The following is a 21314-nucleotide window of genomic DNA, read 5'->3' on the forward strand; positions in this document are numbered from 1 at the left end:
CTGAACACTCGTAACATACTCGGCGACCCGGCAGGCTGATGACTGCAACTGTTCAGGCGACACTGACGGCCACTGATGCATCACATGCGTTCGGTGTCGTTGGGCGCCGCCGTATTCGGCGCGCTGGTCTGTTTCCGTTTTGTTACAAAATTTTCCAGATTCCGTCATCGGCTGCGTCGCACTCAAACGTGCAGAGCAGGCTTCGGCTTTCACAATGACACGCGATATGGTCCAAGGCTCCATTCTCGCCTCACGTCGATTCGTGTAACTACAAGCGATATGATGGAACACAAGCCTTGCGCAAGGCCCATCCTGTACACTGGTGATACAAAATGGCGGGAGCAGACATGCTGACGTCAACGATGATACAAAATGCCCTATGCACTTGACAGACTCATTCGGAGCGACCGGCAAATACGTGTTGCCGGGGCTGAGCCCCTCGCGGTCGGCCGCCACAGCTGACATTCGCGAACCGAGGCGGGCGTCACTGTCGAAGGCGCTGATCGCGGCTGTCATTCACTTCAGAGCCTCCACAGCGGGCACGGCACGTGCCCAGGACTGAACAACAGCGCGGCCCTCTGGCACGGTCGCAGGACAGCAGGCCCTGTGGCACGGTCGCAGGACAGCAGGCCCTGTGGCACGGTCGCAGGACAGCAGGCCCTGTGGCACGGTCGCAGGACAGTAGGCCCTGCGGCACGGTCGCAAGGACAGCAGGCCCTGCGGCACGGTCGCAGGACAGCAGGCCCTGCGGCACGGTCGCAGGACAGCAGGCCCTGTGGCACAGTCGCAGGACAGCAGGCCCTGCGGCACGGTCGCAGGACAGCAGGCCCTGCGGCACAGTCGCAGGACAGCAGGCCCTGTGGCACGGTCGCAGGACAGAAAGCTCTGCGGCACAGTCGCAGAATAGCAGGTGCTGCGGCACGGTCGCAGGACAGCAAGCCCTGCGGCACAGTCGCAGAACAGCAGGCCCTGCGGCACGGCCCCAGGCGCTGCAGCGGTGCTGTGTGTGTGAGCCCTCTGTTAGCGGCCGGTCGCCCCCTTCCCCCTATACACACGAGGTCCGATCACGACCGGGCCGCCCCGGTGCGGCCGAAGGGCACCAGTGGATCACATGACCGCACGGTTTGGTCCATGCCCGTTTGAGGAGGCTCAGACCTGGCCTACGACCAGAAGGAGCCACACGCAGTCCTGCGCGGACCAGACTCGGACCAGACCCGGACCAGACCGGTCCCACACAGACCACACCCCGAGAGCTGGCCGGACACCGCCGCCGGTGCCACAACCGTCCGGGCGCCAAGGGCAAGGCGCGAGCCCTACTCGCGCGGCACGGAGCTGGAGCTGGAGCTGGCGGCAGCGGCGCCGCAGCCGTCAGCCAGCTGCTCCTCCAGCCGCTTAGTCTGGATACGAATGCTCTTGGCGATGACACGGTTCTGGTGGTCCAGCTGCGGGAACAGGTCTGCAGAGCGGGCGGGCGGCTGGCGTCAGTGGTACGCGGCCACGAGAGGCATCAGCAGGGAGGTGGGGGTCGAGGGCGGCCGAAGATCCGAGCTAGTCCGCTCCAGCGCATCCCCGGCTGACGTGGGACGGCTGCCGTCGGCGCGTCAGTTGCGGCGGATCTCTGGCAGCGCGCGACAGCGGCACCTTTACTGCGCGGTGTACGGAGGAGACGCACAGATACGCGCCGGTGGACTGAGCGCGAGGCGCACCACATCGGCTGACACCACACTGGCCATCGCTCGCGACGGGAATCCGGCGGCGGGCTTAGGCGCGCCCACGGGGCACACACTCGGCTGGTGCCGCCTGAGGCGGTGTGCGCGCCACATGCACACACCTAACGCTGCAGCCGCTCATGCCATTTCCCAGCGTGACACGTCGTAACGACCGCGACAAAGTCGCCACACCGGGCTGTTGCCAAGCGACGGATGTCTGTTTACAAGCCACACGCGCAGGCCGGGCGGGCAGGCTGACGCGCCGGGCCGACGCGCAAAAAAGGTGCGCCGTCTGCCAAACCCGCTGACGCCGCGCAACCGCAGCCAGAACCCCGAACACTTCGCGGCAGCGGGCGCCGCGCAGACGCGAGAACGGGGGCCCTGCCCGTCCCCTCCCCCCGTCCCCCGCCCGGCCCTGTCAGCTTACGTTTGCAGTTGGCCAGCGCCATGGTAGCAGCGTTCATCTCGGCCATCTGGATGCTGTGGCCGGACGCCTTGGCCAGCCGCTTGCCTTGGAAGTACACGGCCACCGAGTAGACGCGCGTGTTGGTCGGGCCCATGCACTCGATCACCCTGCAGGCGACGCAGCGGCACGCGTCAGGGCGGGGCGCCACAGGCGGGTCAGTAGAGCGCTGCAGCACAGGCGTCCAACACCCAGCCACGTTCAGGGACGACACCCGCAGAAAGGCACGGCGGTTCCTCGACAACACAAACGGTGCGAACCATTTGCTGGGTGTCCTTATTCTAACAGTAATCGATTTGTAAAATACCAGGGCCAGTGTTCAGACGACGTTTTCAGGCAAGCATTGGTTATATTGGCAAACCCCGAACCTTTACCTAGTATAAGGTATGCACGCGTTCCAACATAGCCAGCAAGCCTACCTCACTTTCGTTACGCACGGCCCTTCCGTAAACCGCGCGGTTATTCAAGGTAACTAGTGGATAAGGGACTGCTACATGGAAACAATGCACTAACCTGACAGCTCTTGCTTTCGGCGAGATTACGCTTTCGGCCAATGGGCGTTTACCGATCCCGCGCACCCTACAGAGTCGAAACACGCCCACACGCAAACACGTGCACACGGCGCATTGTCAGGTCACGGCCCAGGGTCAGCGGAACGGGAGCCGGTCGGTGAGCGCCGGCGGCGACTCACTTGTACACGGGGATGTCCGGCTCCGAGCCGTCCATGTTTCGCAGCGTGAGGCAGCACTGCTGTAGCTTCGACTTGGGGTCGTTCCAGTCCTGGTTTAGGATGAACAGCTGCAGGCGCGGGAAGAAGCAGACCTCGCAGAACTTTCGGCAGAACTCGAGGCCCTGGCGGACGGCGGCGGGCCATACCAGGTCACGGCAGGTCATGTCAGCACCGGCCACCGACCCGGGGCAGACCACGACCGCCGCTCACTTCGGGCTCCGTGCGCGTCAAGCCGGCGGTGAAGGGAGGGAGGGGGGGGGGGGGGCAGGTCTGCCCCAATAGCTCAGTCGGTTACAGTGTGTGCCTTACGTGTGACTCACCCGCAGCAGGGTGAGTTCGAGTCGCTTTAGGACATCGTTATTTAAGCAAAAAGCACTGCTTAGCGCGGGTAGTGATCTCATAAAAAGGGCTAGACCGATAGGTACAATTTTTCAACCCGCCAACCTATCAACATCTGACCCGCAAGAGCCCGCCGCTTTTTAGCTGGATTGTGGGTCAGACATCACGGGTTATGCGGGTCTGAAACTTGTAGCGTACTGCCGAGTGCAATACAGTTATGTACCAAGTGCAATACAGTGTACTTGTACTACCAATCACAATACAGTTATGAAAAATCACATTTTGATTTGTATGGCAAGAGCAACGGTGACAGAAGAGCTGTGGCAGACAGGACAAACCAGTAAACCAGGTTGCGCAACTTGAACAATTTTGGTCAGACATATCACCGAAAAACTCAAGAACGATAGGCCCCATTTTCAAAGCTTGGCCTGATCTCATTGAGCAATAGTTCGGAGGCTTATTACCATAAACGCAGCTACAGAGAGCAACACAGCCCGCACTTACTGGTGGGGCGGCGATAGTGTAGTGGTTGACGAGCCTGCGTTAATCACTGTGTGTCTGGGAAACCTGGGGTGCGAGGTTCGATTCCCCGCAGTGCCCGCCCCTCCTGCCAGGGTGAGAGGCAGGCGACGCCATAAAGCCCAAGCAGCTGAGTGCGTCGTAAAGCCTCCATGACGACGACGACCACAGCTACTGGTGGCCACGAAACACAGTTTTGCGCAATAAAAGTTGGAATTAAAAACGTGGCAACATCGTTTGCCGCCGATGCTACCGATGCCCATGCTGATGCTACAGGAATGAGTTCAGCCAGTCCACCCTGCCACATCAAGTTGGCCACTCAGCGCCGCACGGGCACACCAGCCCTGACCACTCGCCAGTAGTCGCGTCAACAACGTCTGAGAGGCCAGTCAAAGAAACACATCATCGCTGGGCGATTGCCAAAGACGTGCATTCACGCTTGATGCCTTGCCAGCCACTGACTTTATCCACATAGAGCGCGCCGATGAAGGCCTCCAACAGATCGGCCTTGTCCTTCATCTTGATCTCGGTTTTGAGGTGGCTGTACGCGGCGAACTCCGTCATGCCCAGGTCCGTGCACACCACCGCCTGTGTTCGGTTGTTGACCAAAGAGGAGCGCAGCAGCTGCAGGGCGAGATCACGGGTCACAGGTCACGAGGTCACACGAGCTGTCATAATCACCGGAGCGGCTCCCGGCGCCGCCGGAGCCCAGGTTATTACGCACACCTGCATACGGACCGTCACGCAGCAGGTCCCATGGTCCACAATGCACAATGCGTCATAACTTTTGAAAAAGGTCAAACAGAAATTACAATTATGTTGCTGATTATTTGGCCCGCGGTTTCCTCGGCGTTTGTGAAAAAAGAAAAGATATACGTTGAATTGAATGCGCCATTTTGAACGCTGGTCTTTCTCACACCAACCAAAGCAAATATGTCGCCATTGAAAATGACCAAACAGTCCAAAAATTTCCCACCGAAACAAAATCCACTTCAAGTGCTAATACACAACGCTTAAAAGTATAATAAAGTATCATTATTATTTACTTACTGTCATGTGCCTCGCAACAGCGCTGACATAAGTTAACATGAATTAGGTATGAATATCCAAATGTCCACGTACTTGCTGCTGATGGCGAACTACCCCAACAGCTGCGCATGCGCGAGCAAGAACACATGCGATCTGCTGTGCGGCCGCCGTCGCTCGTCATGGCAGCTCCATGGCGATTGCGATCTTAGGCAACGTCGACAGCTGTGACCATTTTGCGTCCATAAGAGTTGACACTTACCGGCGCAAGAAGAGTGTCAACTGTCCCATAAGAGTGTCAACTGACTACTGTCGGGCGCAACTGGTTGAAAATCCCGTCCGTTGAAAAGTCGATGTCGGACCTGTGCTGAAAATCCTGAAGACTGAAGATCATCCGTCCGCTAATTAAGACAATAACTGACCCGTGGTAAGCAAGGGAGAATCGTCGGTAACATTAGCAGGATAGTGCAAGACCCATAGTATCCCGTCCGCAATGACGTACCAGCTCTTCGGCGAGCTGTGGACGTGGTTAAATAACGTGGGGGACGGCGAGCGGCTCGTCGCAACGAGGACAACCAGCCCGATCTCGGCCGCGCCACAAGTAGCCATGCGTCGCGTGTATGTGACCAATCCATATCCTACAGAGGGTTACTTCTTCGTGTCTTGCTCTGCGACTGCTCGATGCCCACGGCCCGACTGTGGCTTAATCGCTTTCACCCATTTGTTGGCTGTCTGATTCAAACGGGCCTCGCCCGGTTCCTTTTTTGTTCGAACGGCGTTGCCAGGTTCCAGGTCATGATGGCTAGGGTGGAAGTCCTTTGTCCGGCAGGGGTAAATGGCGCATACATGGTCTGCACTTGCCGCTCGTTTTGCGGCCGCGTCAGTAAGCTAATGACCTGCGATACCCACATGGCATCGCACCCCTGAACTGTCGCCGTGGTGAACGCCTTCCCAGCACGCCCGCAGCCAATGAGCACACAGACGTAACGTCGAAGGCGGCATCCGTCCGCCTTCATGCCAGTCGCTGGCGGGCTTTGTTTGGACCGTAGCTACACGGGCCCGGCACTGCTGGTATGAATGGCCCGCCTAAGCCACAACGTGGAGTTGGGGGCGATTTTGGGTCTGGGGGATAATTTGTTTTTTTTTGGCTTCTCGACTGCAACATTCATTTTGCCCCCCAAGATTGCAGTGGCCAGGTTTAGGCGGAGATTTGATGGGGCTCGACTGTAGACAGTGACTTGATGGGGCTCGGCTATAATTCATCTTATCTAAGCTTGTCTAAGCTGAGCTTTTACATCATCGCTTGAGTTTAGCAGCTAGCAAATCACACAGCTTTACTGTGTTCCTGGCTCAAGAGGCTGGTTTGAGGAGGATCACGTTTAGAATCGGTGGCAGTTGCCAAATCCCATGACGTGACGAAATTCCGGCTCCTCTGTCGGGAAACCGATGACCGAACAGGTGCGGCTCAACTCTGCTCGCCTCGGTGAAACGCAGGCCGAACACGTCAGGTGCGGCTCAACTCTGCTCGCCTCGGTGAAACGCAGGCCGAACACGTCAGGCGCGGCTCAACTCTGCTCGCCTCGGTGGAACGCAGGCCGAACACGTTAGGTGCGGCTCAACTCTGCTCGCCTCGGTGAAACGCAGGCCGAACACGTCAGGTGCAGCTCAAATCTGCTCGCCTCGGTGAAACGCAGGCCGAACACGTCAGGTGCGGCTCAACTCTGCTCGCCTCGGTGAAACGCAGGCCGAACACGTCAGGTGCGGCTCAACTCTGCTCGCCTAGGTGGAACACAGGCCGAATACGTCAGGTGCGGCTCAACTCTGCTCGCCTCGGTGAAACGCAGGCCGAACACGTCAGGTGCGGCTCGACTCTGCTCGCCTCGGTGAAACGCAGGCCGAACACGTCAGGCGCGGCTCAACTCTGCTCGCCTCGGTGGAACGCAGGCCGAACACGTCAGGTGCGGCTCAACTCTGCTCGCCTCGGTGGAACGCAGGCTGAACACGTCAGCTGCGGCTCAACTCTGCTCGCCTCGGTGGAACGCGGGCCGAACACGTCAGGTGCGGCTCAACTCTGCTCGCCTAGGTGGAACGCAGGCCGAACACGTCAGGTGCGGCTCAACTCTGCTCGCCTCGGTGGAACGCAGGCCGAACACGTCAGGTGCGGCTCAACTCTGCTCGCCTCGGTGGAACGCGGGCCGAACACGTCAGGTGCGGCTCAACTCTGCTCGCCGGGGGGGGGGGGGACGCAGGCCGTGCGCTGGACGTTCTGCGCCACAAATACAGGGACAAAATACAGCTATATTGCACCTTAAAATAGGAGAGCATGAATAGGAACACTGCAGAAAAATCTGACTTATCCGCAAAGAACACAGTCTGCGCAGCCAAAGGTGACAGAATGTAAGTGCATAAAAACCAGGACGTTTAATGCGAACGGTGAAACGCAACGCTCCAGCACTTGCTTGCTAGTATATAACAGTTAGCGCAACATTGAAATGTTAAAAGCTGGCAACCGACGTTCAGAAATGAATGATACCGCGATACAGTTGCAGACAACATGTACCGTGCACAAGATCAGGGATGCTCGGGCTGAGCTGAAGCACGATGCACACTAATTTGCTTCATGCATGGCAATACGCATCGATGTAAATTATTACCGCTGCTGTAGCATCCCAGGCTGATCTTCCACGACGTCTAGAAGTAAAAGGCTCAAAACCTTTTCAATCGCAAGGTCGTCCTATTTTGGTGCCGCACGACGAAAACATTTGACAACTGGGCCCGAGAGTGACTGTGACAAGGGTGACTCCAACAAGTCGCATAACCGCAATAAGCGCGTGTCGACCACTCGCGTGTGCGCGAGCGAAATACGCTTATGACTTCAAGGGCGCACGCACGCATGATCTGTGGGTGACTGACCTGTTAAACAATACTTAAATGTCGCCAGACAACAGGCCTCAGTCCTACGAGCCGCTAATGTGGTAGTTAGATGCTCGTCCAGAATCAAATGAGGTCACCCACTGACCATTCAGCACCCTGCTACTAAGCCACTGTGTCATTTTACTCCGATCCCTTTGAAATAGCGCCTCCAGAGCCAGCAGTCTCCGATGAATGGAACTGCACCAGCACGATGATGTAGGTGAGGATGGTGGACGCGATGGCGAGCAGGGTGGAGCGCTGCAGACGAAACAGTACCACGTCGCCCAGGGTGTCCAGATCGCGCTGTACCGACTTCTGGACCAGGGCCGCCTCGCTGCCCAGTTCGGACCGCTCCCACTCGATCTCCAGCAGCAGGTCCCGACTCTCGCCGACCAGGTCCAGCACGCGCTGGCTGGCTTCGCACGGCCCGGCTAGCGTGACGGCCGCGAGGAACTGGTACAGGATTTGAAGGACGGCGTGGACAACCGTTGCTTCGCTCATCAGAAAAGAAACTACAGAGATCATCAACGTGATCTCAACAGCCGTGGCCTCCGCCATGCTCACAACGAGCTCTGCCGTCATGGCACGGGTGAGGCGAGAGAAGCTCTGCGAGAGACGCCTCTGTAGGTGTCCGATCTGCCGCAGGTCAGCACGGCCCGGCCGGTGACCCATGGCGACCAGAACCCTGAGCTCGGCATTAACGGCCTTAAACCCGGTCGCCACCAGGTCCGCGGCAAACATGAACTTCGACGGAACCAACAAGAAAAAGAACGAGACAACGCCGCCCTGCGCAGCGAGTGCGACAATCTCCACGCATTCTGAACACGGTTTTTGGCAACAAGTGAAGCCTCCACCGCCGGCAAATAAGGTGACCATTATGAGGGCGGCCAAAACAACATTCACGATCCACAGCCAGACGGCGGTCTGTCCGGGCTTGCTGATGTTCTCGCCAGGCCGTGGTAACTTGGTCACTTCATCGAGACTGGCCACGATGTGGCACATTGCGTGCTGGTAACGCCGCCGTCCCCAAGCGAAGACCACGGTGAAAGTAAGCCATACAAGGACATATCCAAGACCGAAAAAGCCTGTCTTGCTGGAAGCGACAATGATCGATTCTCCCTCGCTCATGGCCTGCAACCCCATACCGATGTTGCTTCTGAGCATCACCCAGGAGACCCGTGCCAGCAGGCCGTACAGGAGTGCGGCGTACACCCACGACGTCCAGCCGGGTCCCCCAGACATGCCGGCGGCCTGCAGCAGGCGGACGAAGGCTCGCGCCGCCCCTGAGGCCAGGCCCAGCCGCTGGGCTGCCTCCCCGGCGCCGTCTCCGCCCTCCGGCTGGAGGGCAGGCGAGCCAGCTGTCTTCCAGGCCGGCTGCACCATGGTGACGGCACAAGTGATCTCGATGTGGTGGACAGACGGAAGTCCGACCAGAGTCTGAGGCCAGAAGTCTGGAGACAGAATCCGCGGAAGGAGGCGTCGAAGCAGCGACCGCGTGCCCCGCCCGGCCAGCGTCCTCCGCCATAGTGAGCCGAGGCCGTCAGCAACGAGCCTCGCGATCACCACGGCACAACATCATCAGCCTGTTATGTCGATACGCCGTGCATGCATGCAAGAGCATAGCCGCCATGGCCGCCGTAAACACCCTTTTGAAGATGCACTGACGAGGACGCCTGCTTCATGGCACCGTTGCGCGAATGGGGGCGGCCGGTTTCAACCATGCCCAGAATGCACCTGAACAGACAGAACGCGGCCGTCCTCGGTCATGGCGTGTAGTTGCACTGAGCTGGACGCTGACAAATCATGTTTGCGGGCTCTTTTGACGACCCCAGCTCTGTTGCTGGAGCGGGTAATTCGCCGATCGATAGCATCATTCACTACGCTGTTGATCGAGCGCTGGGCGACGTGCCATGCGAAATTCGATAAGTTGCATCGATCCACAATGCGGTGGACTTGACTCTTGGCCACTTGGTCGTGGCATGTGCCTTCGCTGTACATGCACCAGACAATTTTCATCTGCATCCACCATGCCGGCCAAGTTATGATTGTCAGGGAACCGATCACACGAGTGCTGACCGCAGCTCCTGTACTCACCCACAGGTGCAGCTTGTGGTGCTCGGAGAAGTGGTGGCACGGGTACCGACCGGGGCCTCATTTCACCTACAGGTGCACCTTGTGGTGCTCGGAGAAGCGGCGGTACGGGTACCGACAGCAGCACCTGCACTCACCGACAGGTGCCCCTCGTGGTGCTCGGGGAAGTGGCGGTACAGGTACTCCGAAGCGATAAGCTGGAGCACGGTGTCGCCGAGAAACTCCAGCCGCTGGTTGGAGCCCAGCGTGAGGTTGTTGAAGCCGATGCTGCGGTCGGTGAAGGAGCGCGCCAGCAGGCGGATGTGCATGAACTCGACACCCACCAGCTTCTCGAACTCGCGCATTTGCTGAAGCAAGCGGACACAATCAGACATCTCACAGTAGGCAGTGTTCATTCGCGATTTCGACGCAGAGACGGCAGAATCGTAGCCAAGGCGAGTGTAGGCACCTGGAGTCTTCAGGCCTGTTCCCAGCCTTCAATGTCCCGTTGACGTATCGTTACAGCGGCCACCCGCTTTCAGCATTCAGAGGGATCAACAGACCTCCGAACCGGAGCATAACACATGTGCACCACATGCGTAGTGGGTCAGCTCCATCGACGTGCCCATACCAATCACGGTACTCCAGCCGAAAGTCTCCGCCCATGGTGACGCATCACGTTGAACTGAGCGCGGGACCAGGCATCGGCCACCCAGACGACCCCTCCCCCCCGAGACTTATGAGCGCCGCCGACCCAAGCCCCTGCCGTGCCGCCCCCTCCGGCGGTGGCACCGCTGCCGGCGCGCCCCGCACCTGAAGCCGTGGGAACTTGTCGATCCACTTGCGGTCTCCGCGCGGCTCCTGCTCCTGCAGCGGGTGCGGCGGGTAGTGCTGCCATATGGCCAGCAGCCGGTCGTCGTCCACGTACAGCGTGCGGGAGAAGACCTGCGGGGAGGGGGACGTGTCAGCGGCACCGCCCCACGGCCGCGACGGCCAGGCTGGCGGCGGGGGACTCGCTCACCCGGGGCGGGCGGGCGAGCTCGTCCACGTCAGGCTCGAGGCAGGACAGAGCGTGGCACTCCCCCAAGCGGGGCTCGGCAAACAAATCGGATCGCGATGCGCCGACTGCAGGCGAGACAGCGCTCCCGGAGGAGCCGCTCCACCGTCAGAGAATGCGCGCGACACGCGGCGCTCGGAGGCAGAGCGCCGAGAGCGCGCGGAACCACCACACTTCCGCACACGCAGCTCACGCGGGCGGCGTCACTGACGCGCCGCCAGGGCCCATACCTTGTCGGCCACCTCTATGCCGGCGTCGAGGAAGAGTGCGCCCATCAGCGCCTCGAAACAGTTGGCCATGGCGTGCCGGAGCTCGAGGTCGTGGCAAAGGTCGGAGCCGTGCGCGTACAGCAGGTACTCGTGCAGCCGCAGGTGGCGCGCCAGCACGGCCAGGTGCTGGTTCTGCACGATGGCTGCCCTGCGGCCGGGCAGAGGGGACGGGGTGGCGGTCAGGAACGCGCCGCGACGGCCGGCAACGGCTCAGTGGCGTCTGTGTGGCGAGGCACTCATACGGGACGTTTGTCGGCTGTGGAATCTGTAGGAAATCCGAGCGGAGCCCGCGGGACGTACGGATAGCCGAACAAGAACCACGGCTTCATGCTCACAGTTGATGGGCCTGAAATCACGTGTACGTCCTCAGCCATGCTGTCCGACGCTGCCACAGTCGGCATAGGTCTGCGCAATGTCACGTGGCTATAACGCGAATTCAAAACGCGTCCAATACATACAACGCTGGTTAGGGATCCACTGTACAGACCGTCCAGTCAACAGGGTACACAAGAGGCCCAGGCAGTGGAAACAGACCGCAAAGGTATGACCAACAGAGCACTAGTACATGAGGCGTCTGGCCGACGGGGCACAGGTCCACAGGCTGGTGGCGTGAAGAGGTCCGGTGAGACTCGCAAGCGATTGCCAAGACCGGATGGTCCGGATACAGTGGCACCTGGGGAGTAGCCAGCACACAGCCTGGGACAGCGGAGCCGCCATCAGCTCAGGCGTGTCCGACGAAGGCGCATAAGCTTGGGACCGGACGTATTCTGAGCGCAAGGTTAATACAAAGTTAGCCAACAGTGGCAGGTGAACCCTTCGCGAACCGATTAGTGAAGCGGGCGAAGGGTTGGGCCCGACCAGCGGATGCGTGCGCCTGCCTACGCATGAGCGAGCACACCCTCCGCCCCCGGCACACACCTGTAGGTGGCCAGACCGCCCTCCTCTAGGTTCGGAAACATAAAGAAGAGGTGGATGGAGGTGAGGAACTCGACGACGGCGTCGCCGAGGAACTCGAGCCGCTCGTTGTGGGTGATGCGACTCTCGGTAGCCTCCTTCTTGCCGAACTGCGACATGATGTTGATGAGGATGTTCAGACCTGGCGGGCACCACACATTAGTTGGCAGGAGCTCGCTGATGAGACACAACTTCGGCCACTGACCCAGCCATTCCCATGACTTGAGAGCGGTCCCTCGTCGCTGTGATTCCAAACCACTCTGCCACTGACCCAATCACTCCCATGACCTGAGAGCGGTCACTCGTCGATGCGATTCCAAACCACACCCCGTGCGGCACAATTATGGTGACGAGACTAAACGTTCTGCCAATGTAATTTTTTGCGGCACTCGGAGGCTGGCAAGCAACATTTCACTCCTTTTACGGTCACTTTGGCTGCAATTCCTCAACCGAAACCACGTCAACCTCTCTGTCCGCACACACCGTCTCACAGCAGTGCTGCGCGCCTATCTACACAAACTACTCCCAGCTACCCCGCGCCCTTAAGCTCCCCCCCCCCCTCCCCCCAGCCCCACACCCGCCACCGGCGTTTACCGCGTTTGCGCGAGGCGGTGTAGTTGATGCAGCGGTCTCCGTATTCGGGCTGCCGGATGCCGCAGTTGGAGAGCGAGTTGCGCGAGTGGTCCGGGTTAGTACCGTGGTTCTCCCTGCACGGCCCGTCAGACACGGCTCGTCAGAGAACACACAGGGCTTGCCGGCAGCCGTCACGGCACATGCGCGGCCGGCGGCCGGCGAAAGCAACCAAAACGCTCATCATGGCTCATTTGAAAGATATGAAACAATCCTAACCTGCAAAGGCACATTGTCTTTGAATCTGCCTATTCTCTCTCAGACCGTCAGTTTCCTGGACACCGATTCGCTGAACAGAGCGTGCCTCTATGCGTCTGACGAGCTGGTACGACGGACTTCCATTTGACCCCCAGGTCGGTCAGGTCACCTGTAGCTGGGGTGGGTCAGCGCCAGCTGGAGCAGCCAGCGGTTCTTGAACCGGTAGTCGATGGTCTCCTCCAGCACGTCCAGCGACTTGTGGAATCGCAGGTGGCACACCAGCACCGGAAGGAACAGCGCGTGCTGAAACAGGGGGGGGGGGGAGCGCGGCACGTGACGCGTCCAGCGACTGGTGCAGCCGCGGGCGACATACCACAGCAGGAACGAACAGCACCCGCCGCACCAGCCGAGAGCACAAGCCCAGCCCAGTTCACAGCCCAGTTCACACCGTTATATTTTGCGCTGCTATGTCTAGGTGACGCAATCTTGTGGCATACGATATTACACTACACTCAGAGAGAATCAAACACAGATGAGAGAAGTGCAGCACCTACCTTGCGACATTAAAAAAACACACAAACACACACAAACACAAACGCGAGCAGGCGTTTACGACACTATCCTACCGAGTCACCCACATTCAACTTAGTTATGAAGGTTCAAGATAAACTGCGAAGAACGGTTAACCCCAAGCCGATTACTAGCTCTAGTATGCTTTTGATCCCATCCGTCTACAGGAACGGACACATACAATTCCGGGGGCGAGGAGACCTCGGTCTTCACCCTGGCAGCAGGACTAGTGCAACAAAGCCGCGACCAGCCGTCAGACCGGCCGCCCAGCACTCTGTTAGTTCCACCCACCGCTCTCACCAGCTTCCGCCGAGAGTCCCACCACGTGCCACTACTGTGCCCACCTGCACCACGTCCGCCATGAGGCCGGTCTTGCGGAATCCCCGGCTCGACACGGACACGGTGACGTCCCGCTTCAGCTTCGCCTGCAGCCGCAAGTTCTGCAGCTGCGACTCCTTGGCCATCAGCTTGCGCTTGTCCTCCATCGACGGCTTGGGCAGGTTGGCCAGCAGGTGGCGGTACTTGACGTACTCGCGCCACGCTTTCTGATACCTGGCGAGGGCGGGGGGCGTCAGGATGGGGGAGAAGAGGGGAGGGCTCAACAGCGGAGCGGACTCGTTCCGAGACGAGCAGTGAGACTGAACAGAACAGAGAATGGTCCATTCATCCCGGCTGGCACACACACACAAGCACGCACGCACGCACGCACGTCTCCACTTCACGGATAGATGCTGCGTCCCATGCGCTGCCTAGATGCGACCATTTCACTGGACAACAGCAGGGCACGCCATTAGTATACAAGCAAGGCTTGGCTGGCGCGGCGCACCATTGGTTGACGTATCCGTGGGGCACGCTTCACCTCATCACCACCGACCAGTCGTCCCAAGGCCGAGCACCGCAGCAGCCGCTCTGCCGCAGCGCTGTGACGCGATATACAACAGCCGCTCTGCCGCAGCGCCGTGACGCGATACAGCTGCGCCCGCGGAACGTGTCCCGTCCGGCCAGTCGCCACGACTGCCGCCTGCCGACTGGCCGAGTCGGGGACTGCGGACCAGCTGACTGGCTGAGTCGGGGACTCCGGACCGACTGACTGACCGAGTCGGGACTGCGGACCGACTGACTGGCCGAGTCGAGGACTGCAGGCCAGCTGACTGGCCGAGTCGGGGACTGCAGACCGACTGACTGGCCGAGTCGAGGACTGCAGACCGACTGACTGGCCAAGTCGAGGACTGCAGGCCAGCTGACTGGCCGAGTCGGGGACTGCAGACCGACTGGCTGGCCGAGTCGGGGACTGCAGACCGACTGACTGGCCGAGTCGAGGACTGCAGACCGACTGACTGGCCGAGTCAGGACTGCAGGCCGACTGACTGGCCGAGTCGGGGACTGCAGACCAGCTGACTGGCTGAGCTGACTGGCCGAGTCGGGGACCGCGCGACTGACTCTGGTTTGCCGAGTCGGCGACTGCGGGACTGACTCTGGGTTGCCGGCGTAGCTGAGCTGCGGGGGCCGGATGCCGAAGTGCACGATCTCCGGGTGGTGCAGCTCGCCCTCGGCCGGCTGCTCGCCGCCGGGCAGCACCTCGCGGTCCAGCTGGTCCAGCCGGATGCAGCTCGGCTTGCGGCCCGGGTGCGTCACCAGCATCCCTGCCGCGGAGCGCCGGGAGACGTCAGTCGGGAGGGCGGCCGCGGCCCCGCGCACTGTCCCCTGGCCACTGCTCGAGTCAGAACCTGACCCCCCGACCCCCCCGGGGCCTGATGTCCAGTTAGAGGTCAGCTCACGCCTCTCACCTGAGTCGGCTAGTGTATCCTGACATCTGACTAGGTTGCAGCTTGTTCCCTTGCTCCTCGCCGTTTCATGCGGCTTCCTCCCTCCCGGGTCATACCCTGACGCACCCGACCCCCACGGGTCATTCCCTGTCCCCTGCCCCTCCCCAAGGTAAACGCTGTTCCGGCGGCCGGCCGTACCTCGGACCTTGTCGGCGCGCGCCTGCCACTCCCACAGCGGCAGCGCTGCCACGGCCGCCAGCTCGTCGTCGGCCACCAGGGGGCCGTCGCTCCGCAGCAGGTACGCCAGCACCTCGTTCAGCGACAAAATCTCCTTGCCGTTGTCTGCAGCGAGGCCCCCGACAGTGGTGAGCCGCGGCTCGCCGGACAAGCGGGCGCGCCGGGCGGGCGCCGGCACGACAGCGTTGAACGTGCCGCACGCTGGCAGCGATCATTCCTAACCGGCTGACTTGTTACGATAATGGCGATCGTGTAGCTGAGCCCTGATCATCATCAGTCGCCACTCAAGCATCGCACATGAATTTTTACATGACCCAAAAGCGCGCTTGCTCTCCCAATGAAGGTCCTGCTCTCGACACTAGGCGGTTCACCAGGCAGCTCTTCAACAGCAGACGGCAGCTCTAGTCTGGCCCGGTCCGGTCCACGCAACGAGTCACGAGCGGCAGAGATAATCGGATATCCCGTCCCGGCCCCGTCCACTACCCATCTCTCTCACCGGCGATGTCGCGAACGAATCTGGGGAACAGGTGGAACACAGGGCAGCCCTGCTTGTCGGCGTCAGCGTGCGGGAACAGGTCCAGGTCGACCATCTCCAGCAGACTGTCGTACAGGAAACTCTCTGGGGGAGACACACGGCGGCACTCGTGACGCAGCACCAGGTCAAGACATGCCGCGTGCTCGGTAGCCGCGGAGAGACGCGCCATTGACAACTGTAGCCCACAACGGGGAGGCGCCGATGGCGTGCAAACATCCCTGCTGTTGATGTATATTTGTAAGGAGGTAATGCCGGTGTAAATCGAAACTAAAACCTGGACATGTCGGCTGGAAAAAATGTGGGCAGGTCAGGACGCGCGAATGGTTATTTAGTTGAGGTCATTCCGTCTGAGAATATTTAGCATCACGTGAGCCGCTCCAAGCCAGCCAAACTGCGCACAAGACAGAACAGCCGTACACACAAAACCACTCGTGATACCGGCCGCACACTCACTGAAAAGCTCCACCTCCTCCAGCACAAAGTTGTCGGGCAGCTTCTCCTCGATGTACAGCACCGTGTACTCGATGTTGAAGCGGATGATGTGGCAGGGCGGCAGCTCGGTCAGCCGGTAGTGCGACAGCAGCGAGAGGCCCTCGAAGATGAACTCGTGCCCGTCGTGCTGGATGCTGGTCGGGCTGCTGACCTGGCGGACAGGTGGCACCCCGCGGTCAGCGGCGGCGTCGGCAGCGGCGCCGCTCCCCGCCCGGCCGAGGCACCTCCACGACGGCGGCCCGCCGGCGCCCTCGTAATAGAACCTGCTCACCGCTTCCACGCCGTCCCCGCTGATGACGCGGATGTCACCAAACGCGGCTTGGGCGGGAGACAATGGCTTTGACGACGACACCGGTTATTTAGAAGGCATCATTTTGAGCAGCTCGTGTGGAAGACATGTGATTTTTTGCTTCGTGCGTGGCGTGTGGCTTTGCTGTCTAACTCTGCAGACTTTGTGTTGTGGAACACTATGGGAAACTACTCACGCTAGAATCAAGGCAGGAGCTCCGATTGTCCACACCATTATTGTGTGGGTGGTCTCATACATACGGCGAGGTAACGGGTCCGGCTCGGCTCCGTTCCGGCTGTTCACATTCCCGGCTTAACACTGGTGTCCTCACGACGACACACAGTTACCGAGTGGAGCACAACCCAGGTACGCTCCTTAGGCTGAAGCCAATGCAAACCCCGGAGTCAGATTCGTGCGCCATCTGGGCCTGCAGATCACCACCGTGCAGCGCGACCTGGCGCTGGTGCCGGCGCCGGGGCAGTCCGCCCCTCCTGCGCTCCCTCCAGCGCCCACTGACCAGGAAGTTGGTCGGGGGACAGATGAGCACGCGGTAGTGAAAGAGGCGGTCGGCGTTGTTGGTCCAGGGGTCGCAGCGCGGCACCGCCTCCTCGCCGGCGTAGATGTTGTGTCGGATGCCGGCCTGGCGCGACTTGATGCTGCACCGGCACACGTCACCCACGTTCATCTGCCGGCGACGACCCGGACGTGAGCCAAGGCAGCCGGTCGCTCTCACGGCGGCGGCCTATGGCTGCGCGTCAGTTCGTCATACGTGTCCTTCTTGTGACGGCATCGTGCACCACTCAAACCGTTCATCTGTCGTGTGAAATGGTCAACAGATGCCTCCACCCCACGGCGGCTCCGGGGATCCGACTCATCCGTGTTGGCACCCGCTACAGCGCGCGTCACCAGCACCATCTTTGGGAGGCTCCAGTTCCGTCGCACGAGCCGCTGCCTTGGTAGCTGAGAGCGGTACCTTTCCGGGGTCGTTGTACCAGAGCTCCGGGTGCAGGCGGTACGGGTGCCGGCTCTTGCGCTCGAGCTCCTCATTCAGCAGCACCGTCTCGTCCTCGCTCTCCGAGTCGCTGGACGTCTCGTCGCTCTCGCTGCCACCTGGCGAAGAGAGCATTCAACCATCACATGTAACCAGCACCGTCTCGTCCTCGCTCTCCCGAGTCGCTGGACGTCTCGTCGCTCTCGCTGCCACCTGGCGAAGAGAGCATTCAACCATCACATGTAACCAGCACCGTCTCGTCTTCGCTCTCCGAGTCGCTGGACGTCTCGTCGCTCTCGCTGCCACCTGGCGAAGAGAGCATCCATCTGTCACATGTAACCAGCTTAACTTCCTGAAACCAGACAACAACTAACCAGATTATGTTAAATAATTTAAAAGGGTCCAGCCGAAATTTTGAGCACGCGATCAAACAAAATACATCGTCATGCAGTCTAACCATATCCCCCGAACATTATGAGCCGGTAGCTGGCCGAAACAATCACCACACAGCCAGAGGGCGGAGCGGCCGCGCGGTGACGCGAGTCTGGCTGAACGCGCGCGGCCGTTTGCCGACGTACCGCAGTTGTGCAGGCGACAGCGGCTGCCGGGCGGCGTGAGGGCGACCGGCGGTAGTTCGGCGCGCGCCCCGCGCCGCCCGCTCCGCCAGTTCGGTGCGGAAGCGGCCGCACTGGGCGCGCGTGCGCTCCGTGGCCACCATGACGTGCGTGTCCCTGGCGGCGCGACAGCATGGTGACAGTGGACGCAAGCAGGAGTGGGGGCGTCGGAGAGATGAGTCCGGGCACCGTAAGAGGAGAAAGCATCCTTACGTTCAGATAGCTGCAACCACATTGCGAAGCAGCCCCAAAAGAGGCTTGCGAGCCGCCCACACCAGCCTCAGGCACCGGGGAAGTACAGCGCGAGTTAGCACACATACATGACAACCCCGCCTCATAAACAAGCTCAGAACACGGGATCGCCGGACAATCACAGAGAGACGCCATCGACGGTCACGGCCCGCGCCCCGTGACCGGTGCACAGACGACTGCTGCGGTCTCGGGCGGGCGGTGGCTCACTGGGGGTGGCGCTGGTAGTACGGGTCGGCCGGCGATGAGCGCGTCCAGATCTTCTTCTCGTCGTCCAGCGCCAGCCGGATCATCTCGCGCTTCTCGCGCAGCTGCCGCTCCTCCTCTTCGAACCGCCTGTGGCAGACGGAGCGCCGCATGGTTAGCGCTGCCGGCCACGGGTGACGCCGCGGCGCCCAGAACACGCGCACAGATACGGACAGTGCGCTAACTCTGCCAGAACACTGTCAGCCATCATGTATGTCAGCATACTGTGAGCCGGTATTTCTCCACATGACGTGCCCCATAACACATACGTTGATATATATATATATATATATATATATATATATATATATATACGTTAATGAACGCTATGAAAACAGCTGAGTCATCATTCCCATGCTCTTTCTGAAGTCGTAGGCCCATAGATAGTCAGTAGCCGCCACTATATTCCCTGCCCCATCCGAGGCTCACGCCTTGCCCAGCCCGCCTCGCACTGCCCCGACGCTAGCTGGCGGGCAAGGTTGCTCACTTGTCCCGCTCCGATATGGCCGAGTCGGACACCAGATCTGCAGCCGTCAGCTCCCGGCTGGCCGGGTCCGGGCCGGCTCGGGGCCGCACCCGGCGCACCTGCTCCCGGCGCCGCCCGGCCGACGCCTCCTCGCGCCGCGCACGTGTCCTCTCACCGCCGCCGTCCTCTTCTCGTCGCGCCCGCGTCCTCTCACCGCCGCCGTCCTCATCTCGTCGTGCCCGCGTCCTCTCACTGTCGCCGTCCTCGCGCCGCGCGCGCGTCCTCTCACCGCCGCCATCCTCGTCAGGCCGATGCCGTTTCCGCTCGCCCTCGCGCTCGCGGCGCCGGTCCTCGCGTCGGCGCCGGTCCTCGTCCTCGGCGCGCCGTGGCCGACTGTCCTCACGCGCACGGCGGGCCTCGTCCCGAAGCCGAGCGTCCTCACGGACCGGCTACCCTCACGCGAGTGACTGCCTTCGCGGGACCGGCTGCTCTCGCGGGAACGGCTGCTCCCGGGCGTCCAAGTTGTTCCTCGCGCGGATCACGCGAAGCCCTCGCGCCGAGCATCGCGCTCCGCCGGCTTGCGACGCTCCGTGCACGGCGGTAATCCCGATCAGCTTACGCCGGCGCCCCGCTGCGGGGGGCTGCCGCTCGCGCGCGCCCTCAGTCCGGCGCCCTGCCCCCAGGCCAGTTCGCCGGCGGGCCAGTCGGGGCGCCGGCTCCCTGGTCGGCTCCCGTGCGCCCTCCGGCGGCCGCCAGGCGCGGCCCGGGTCGGCCGGCGGGTCCCAGCCGCGCAAGCTCGGCGGGCCGGCGGGCCAGCGGGCCCGGTCGCGGCGGCGGCGGCGGCAGCCCCGAGAACGGCGGCCCACACCCAGCGCCCGGCGGCGGAGGGCCACAGGGCGGCGGGCCCGGCGGCGGATGGCTGCCCGGTCCCGCGCCGCCCCGTACGGGTAGAAGCTGGGCGGCGGGGCGGCGGGCCTGGGTACGGTCCACGCTGGCAGTGGGGCGGGGGCCCCGGAGGCGGGCCGCCACCGTAGGCTGGTGGTGGCGGGCCCGGATATGGTCCTGGCTGTCTCCAGTTACTCATATAGTTCTGGCGTGGGTACATGGTTGTTTTCAGTGGCTATGGCCTGCCAAAAACACAGACATCATTGTTAATCAGAGCCAAGTGTTCAGAGTTGTAGCAATTCACATATTTTTTAGGGGGATTTTGTAAATGTGGGAATATCAGAAGCAGTATATATTTGATTGCTTCCCAAAATAACTTCAGGAAATTTTTCACATGCAACACCTGGCTTTGATCTAAGTATCAATTATGCTTGCACATTCTTCAGCACTAAGGAGGCAGAGCTGAAATAGGGTCAGACAGCAAATTTAGCAACAATGGTTCTCCAGTGCAAAACTTTGTTAGCCATACAAAAATATATATTCATTAAGGTGGCCTTTTAACTGCAGGTACTACATAACTACCATAGTATCAGCAAAACACATATAAGGTAGGTTTCACCATTCACAGCACTGTAATGCTACAAAATCAATACACCACTTCTATGGGTTCAGTAAAGACACACCAAAGCATGAAGCCTGTCCCAGCAATAGGCATGAAACAGCAGGTTCCTCGGGAGACCCACTGTATCAGCACAGTGATGTGCAAGACTGTCATGGCCCATGTTCTAGACATCAGCTGGTAAAAACTCATCACTGTTTGGATTCAGGTGCCAGTAGCTTTACCACTACATCAACTAGGAATTGTAAGTTCAAACAGATATTATGAAAAACTACATTCCAGGGGTCAAGTCCAAGAAAATGATTTAGAACTCATAATTTATCCTGCAATACGAATACATTGTGCAGCTTTGGGCAAAATAGTAGATGCATGTCACAACAATGGCTATGACCAGCATGCCAACATGGCTTTCATGCACCTTCAGCAGGCACACCGCCTGCTTAAAACTGCACACCCGTCTCCTGCTTAAAACTGCACA

At 60.3% G+C, this 21314-nt stretch overlaps 1 protein-coding gene across 1 annotated transcript in view; it reads right to left on the reverse strand.

Annotated features, from left to right (window-relative positions):
- Nucleotides 1-225: 225 nt before the first annotated feature.
- LOC119107359 (ribonuclease 3-like) overlaps nucleotides 226-21314 on the reverse strand; it is a 28345-nt gene continuing 7256 nt past the window's right edge. Inside the window, 21 exon segments of the mRNA XM_037230785.1 lie at nucleotides 226-1456; nucleotides 2137-2282; nucleotides 2864-3024; nucleotides 4223-4384; nucleotides 9928-10137; nucleotides 10583-10714; nucleotides 11057-11243; nucleotides 12014-12191; nucleotides 12644-12756; nucleotides 13047-13180; nucleotides 13792-13999; nucleotides 14922-15090; nucleotides 15412-15555; nucleotides 15947-16069; nucleotides 16439-16628; nucleotides 17284-17451; nucleotides 17740-17876; nucleotides 18336-18378; nucleotides 18410-18488; nucleotides 18831-18956; nucleotides 19354-19781. Coding sequence (XP_037086680.1) covers nucleotides 1314-1456; nucleotides 2137-2282; nucleotides 2864-3024; nucleotides 4223-4384; nucleotides 9928-10137; nucleotides 10583-10714; nucleotides 11057-11243; nucleotides 12014-12191; nucleotides 12644-12756; nucleotides 13047-13180; nucleotides 13792-13999; nucleotides 14922-15090; nucleotides 15412-15555; nucleotides 15947-16069; nucleotides 16439-16628; nucleotides 17284-17451; nucleotides 17740-17876; nucleotides 18336-18378; nucleotides 18410-18488; nucleotides 18831-18956; nucleotides 19354-19781 — 3381 coding nt within the window. The 3' untranslated portion in view covers nucleotides 226-1313.

Source organism: Pollicipes pollicipes, unplaced genomic scaffold, assembly GCF_011947565.3.
Source record: "Pollicipes pollicipes isolate AB1234 unplaced genomic scaffold, Ppol_2.1 Scaffold_6686;HRSCAF=7923_pilon_pilon_pilon, whole genome shotgun sequence".
Classification (NCBI taxonomy): Eukaryota; Metazoa; Arthropoda; class Thecostraca; order Pollicipedomorpha; family Pollicipedidae; genus Pollicipes; species Pollicipes pollicipes.